Source organism: Coptis chinensis, chromosome 9 (assembly GCF_015680905.1).
Source record: "Coptis chinensis isolate HL-2020 chromosome 9, ASM1568090v1, whole genome shotgun sequence".
NCBI classification, from domain to species: Eukaryota; Viridiplantae; Streptophyta; class Magnoliopsida; order Ranunculales; family Ranunculaceae; genus Coptis; species Coptis chinensis.
In genome coordinates, this window is record NC_141464.1 from 4,585,244 (window position 1) to 4,590,758 (window position 5,515).

General features: G+C 38.0%; 1 protein-coding gene across 1 annotated transcript; it reads right to left on the minus strand.

Annotated features, from left to right (window-relative positions):
• Positions 1–481: 481 nt before the first annotated feature.
• Positions 482–2,069, minus strand: LOC147474491 (uncharacterized). The gene is made up of 4 exons (XM_086585095.1): positions 1,995–2,069; positions 1,804–1,871; positions 1,439–1,526; positions 482–1,354 (listed from the first exon to the last, which is right to left on the minus strand). The coding sequence occupies exons 1-4, from the start codon at positions 2,067–2,069 to the stop codon at positions 482–484; spliced, it is 1,104 nt and encodes a 367-aa protein (XP_086441221.1).
• Positions 2,070–5,515: the final 3,446 nt, after the last annotated feature.

Genomic DNA, 5,515 nt, shown 5'->3' on the forward strand with positions numbered 1-5,515 from the left:
AACCCATAATCATATAAACTCTTCATATTCAAAATCTAGTGGAACTCTAGCTGAAAAATCAATCCATTCTGCATCATCAGTGGCCCTTGTGCATGTTGCCATGTTGTGTCCAAGACCACCACAATGAGAACACCTTCTTTTTTGCACTGGAACCCCCTCTCCTTTAGATCACTTTCTTTTCTTCGTTGGCCTGCCAGGTATGACCTCATCTACGAGTGGTTTGACCATGATTCCATCAAAAACCCAAAACCATTGTTCTTTACCTCTTATTGGTTTCCACTCTTCTCGATAAGTGTCCATCATAGTTTCTTTTGTGTACCAATGCAAGCAATAGTCATATACAGAGAATTTACCATCATCGATTGCCTTCATAGCATGGATACAAGGAAGACCAACTTGTTGGAAGAAACCACAAGTACATGTCTTGTTGAATAGGTCTACAGTGTTAGTACGATCTATACTTACAATAGAGTAAACATACTCAGTTGCCCTCGAAGCTATGTAACAGACGACTAACGTATCTTGAACTGACAATCACATCTTCCGCATATTTGGTCAGTTTGCTCTTAAGCTTTGAAGCCATCAGTTTATAGTCATAGAAGTATTTGATTATGTTTGACTGAATTCCGTTCAGAAGAGATGTAACAGAGATTGCTCGCTCTGGCAGTATCATCTTGTTCCAGCTCTCAATGTGATTTGTATAGCGAATACCATACCTTCTCATTGGAGCAAAGGCACAGGACCATGACTCTTTTAGAATCTTAACAAATTTTGCGTACCCCTTCGGATCGCTACAGGATATGTGACTCAGGATTCTAACAAAATCAGCTTTATCATAAGTTTCAGCCGCCCTCTTCACCCTCCCTTTTGTGTCTTCCTTACTAACATTGTTTGAGATATATTGTGCACAAAAGCAATGTGTAGCATTAGGAAGGATTTTTGGCACGGCTTGAAGAATCCTTTGATGCCTATTAGACATAAGCACAAATTTCTCCTCAGTCCCAACGACATGGTCTCTCAACTTCTCAAGAAACCAATCCCAGTGTTCATTATTTTCTTTCGGGACTATGACAACTACAATTGGGAAAATGTGGCTGTCACCATCAGGAGCTAGAGCGGTGAGGATAACTGACTTGTATCTACCTTTCATGAATGTCCCATCAATCATAATCAACTTACGGAGACATCTTTTGTAAACACGGACAGTTACCCCATAACATAAGAAAATGCGTTCAAACCTGTGCTCAGGAGATGACGACGTCAATAGCTCAGTGTAACAATCTGGATCAACCCTTTTAAATTCTTTGCAGTAATTTGGCAACATTTGGTACGACTGAGAGAAGTTTCCCCTTATCTACAAGAAAACAAGGCAAACCAATGTAAGTTATCTATGGCTACATATCCAATCAGTACTTGCTAATTGTTTGAAGTCTGATACCTTATGCATTGCAATTTCTTTGGCTTTCCATGCAACTTTATAAGATACTTTGGTATGGTGTGAGTTCTTCACCTCCAGCTGCAACTGTCTTGGACACAATTCCACGTTGTCCTTCAGTTTTGACTTAATAACTTATAAGACCCATTTAACATTTGCTTGTCGATTAGTTGTAACAGCTTCATCTTGTGGACAAGTGTGTGCCTTTGATTGTCAAGGTTATAATAACCTATATATATCAGAACCAGTGGCCGATTGTGCATAAATATGAAATGTACATCCAACATCCTTACACTTCATCACCACCCTTTCAGGAGCAGTACTTGCACGACGCGCGCAAATCAAACATGTTTGTTATTGCATACTACTTCATGTCTTTGATGAGATCATCTCGAGTAGGGCAGTGTTGTCCAACTTTAGGAGGGATAAACTTCACCTGCAAATGAGCAGGAGTAACATCCAAACCAGTACCTTCAGGGGTCTACGGACTATGGGAAGAGTCGAGATTCTGACATCCTTGATGTAAGTCTTCGGATTTCAAGTCAATAGGTGAAACTACCACATCATCAACTATTCCCTCCAAATCAAAATCAAATTGACTTTGTCGTCCTTTGCCATTCTTAGTAATTGTCATAGGTGTGCTCCCCCAAAAAAATTCTTCACCACGGTTCGGAGTAGACCATCAATCACCACCATCTCCATCCAATACCTAGACTTCACTATCATCATCATCATCCAAGACTCCATTTTGCCCCCCTTCACCACGGTTCGGAGTAGACCATCGATCACCATCATCTCCATCCAATACCTGGACTTCATTATCATCATCATCATCCATGACTCCTTCTTGCCCCCCTTCACCACGGTTCGGAGTAGACCATCGATCACCATCATCTCCATCCAATACCTGGACTTCACTATCATCATCATCATCATCTATGACTCCTTCTTGCCCTATGACACCTTCATCATCAACATGTCCATCCAATACTACCACATATTTTTATTCTATTTCAACATCATGTAGTATTTCAACTTCATCTCCATCACCCACAATCTCATCAATAGTTACATTGGTGGCAATTCTATATTCGTCAGGAACGACCACTGCATCTCCATACAGATTTTGGCTATCAAAGTTATCATAATCAGGTTGATCAAGATCTCCAACACCAGTTTCACCAAAGTCCGCATTGGATTTCGTTGTGATATATTAGTGAAGAATATATCAGCAACAAGACTATATAATACTTGAAACATAGAAACCACGTACCTTCAAACAAATCAGGAAGTATAGTTGCTTCTATTCTATCTGAAAAGGTTTCCGGTGAACTTCCCGTTTTAGTTGACACTTCCTCAAGCTAAAAATCTATGTTTCAACCAACACTCAGTAAGTACACATACCATTATCAGCAATATGTTCCTTAAGCACGTGGTCCAACTCTCACCTACCATGATCTTTTTGAATGTCGACAAGCTGTGAGGTTCAACAACTTCATGAATCTCATTATGTTCCACTTGATGAACACCACTTGTCTGTTGCTCAAGGGGATTATCTGGTGAGCATAACATGGTCAAAAGAACATTCAATTCATAACTATCAGCAAGCATGTTCTTTACTATCACTAAATACAATATAAACAAATAAAATTACGAACCTATTGCTTCGTCCACAAGCTGTAATGGTTTGGTATAGGTTTTCATACGAGCTAAAATCTTTTCTTTCAAAAAAGTTTGTTTTCATGGAGAAGGCCTTGTATGAATCTCTTTCCATTCATATGAAATATTTTCATTCATGGCTTCTCTCTGGGAAACACTTGTAGGGATCTGTTCTTTAAACAACTGAATAGCTACTTTTTTCTTTTTCATACTCGGTGCACCAGGAGGCAGGAGTAGATGTTGTAGCTCTTCGTGCTCCTTGAGAAGGTGGTGTTACAACACTCGCTTCCTTGATAACCCAAACTAGCATAGCTTTGGTCGGGTTCTTCTTCTGTCTCATAATCATGTTGGAATAGTCAGTTTGTTCGTCGATTTGACAAGGGCAATTGTTCATCAGGTACCGCAAAGAGAAACTCAGCCACCTACTCGAACTTACAACTTCCACAAGACTAATGAATCTTTCATAAGAAATGTCGACATCACACACTCTCAATTTCACCTCACCTCCGACATACTTCATCACCCATGTTTGTCTTCTTTCATCTCACCATCATAATGAATAAGAACATCGAAGGAAGCACCTATAAGAGTTCTCACATTGAATACAATATAAAAGTTATCGCATTTAATACTGTTACACTTTTATGACAATAATATTCTAAAAAAACCTTAACAACAACGAAAGAATCAACATGGAAACCCGAGAACCATTGAAAGCTATAATATTTACTTGAAAATAACGATAGAACCTCAACACTACATTGAAACAAAACCCAACAAACCAAACTCTACAGCCCAACATCCAAGACGAGATAGATAAGTTTTTAAAGGGTAAGTTAAAACAAAACCTACATTTTTTATGTGAATGTGTGATGTTCTCCTCCATTTCAAACAGGAGGGAGGAAGAAAAAAACCAAGAAAACCTTAAACAAAAGTGGATACTTGTCTAAACTTTTGAAGGTTGGACCAAATATCGAGGTTCATGTTAGGGTACTATTCCCATTTTTGTGAAACGAAAAATAAGTAATGGGTAAAAATAATGTTGCTGATAGTAGCTATAACAATTGCTACATAATATATCCAACTTAGCTTCGACTACTTCATTTTTATTTTTATCCAAATAATGTTGGCAACATGTATCACTAAGGTAATCGAACGGCTAATTCGTTGTGGTTAGTCACAATCACCAAGTACACCCAGAGATTGCGTGTACCAGGTAGGTCAGAGAGTATAGCAGTTCTACATCGGTTTTGTCTCAAAATACAACCAAGGGAAAAATAGTCAAAAAAACCTTTGGAAAGTCAAAATGTATGGGCGTGGTCTAGTTGAGAAGGAATTGACATTATCATGGTCTATTTGAGAAATTACCCGAAAAAAAATGTAATTTTATAAGGTATAGTTTAACCAAAAAAAGGCTTAAGACCAACTTTAGACATACAGTGACAAATATCTTTTTCAATTTCCAATGGCATGCACGTATTGAAGAGATTATCGAGATGAGTATTGTAAGGTTTATAAAATATACCTTCCACTCTAATCTGTCCCACTACCTTCTTTGCTTTTATAGTACAAGCTTCTGCAATAGTCACAGGTATCCCTTCCCTTCGATGTATACCACGTGGCTGTAATAAAAACTTGTGTAACCTACACATATGAAATAATCGAGACTTCAACTTCACACATAAAATAAGCAAAAAATGGAAATTTTCTGAGGTTGACAACATACCCAAAGGCACTTCGAAGGACTAAACACTCATCCACTTGCAATGATTCAACTGATAAAGATAATGCAAACCAGATTGAGACTACAGAAGCTCCGATATGTGTAGAATGTGTAGAATTCTATGTTAGTGGTGATGCTAGGAGAGTTGTGACATTGATATAATGAGAGAAAACCAAGAAGAAGAAGAATTTAGAAGAGAGTAGACTAGAATAATAGGGTTAGAGTTCTTGAGTTATTGTTCTCTACCCAGAGTTACATATTTATACTAGCCTACCTTAGGTGTGAAGTAACCTAAAATATGAGAATAGAAATTACTAGATATGGGATGTCCACACTTATAGAAACGTGGGACTTTACATATAAGACATATTCTAATACTCCCCCTCAAGCTGTAATGCCGCAACTATGCAAATTACAGCTTGAATGGCAGAAAGAAAAGATAACAATACAGCTCCCCTTTTCGCATATAACCGTGACGAATTTGAACAACTGTTGAGACGTTCTGGAATGTGAAACTGTCGGTTTAGGCAATGGCAAACAATAACACTGATTTGATGTAAGTTTCTTGGCTACTACTACCAATATCACTGTTGAAGTCTTGCACAACATAAATTGCAAACAATAACAATGATTTGATGTGAGCTTCTTGGCTGCTACTATCAATATCACTGTTGAAGTCTTGCATAACATAAATTGCA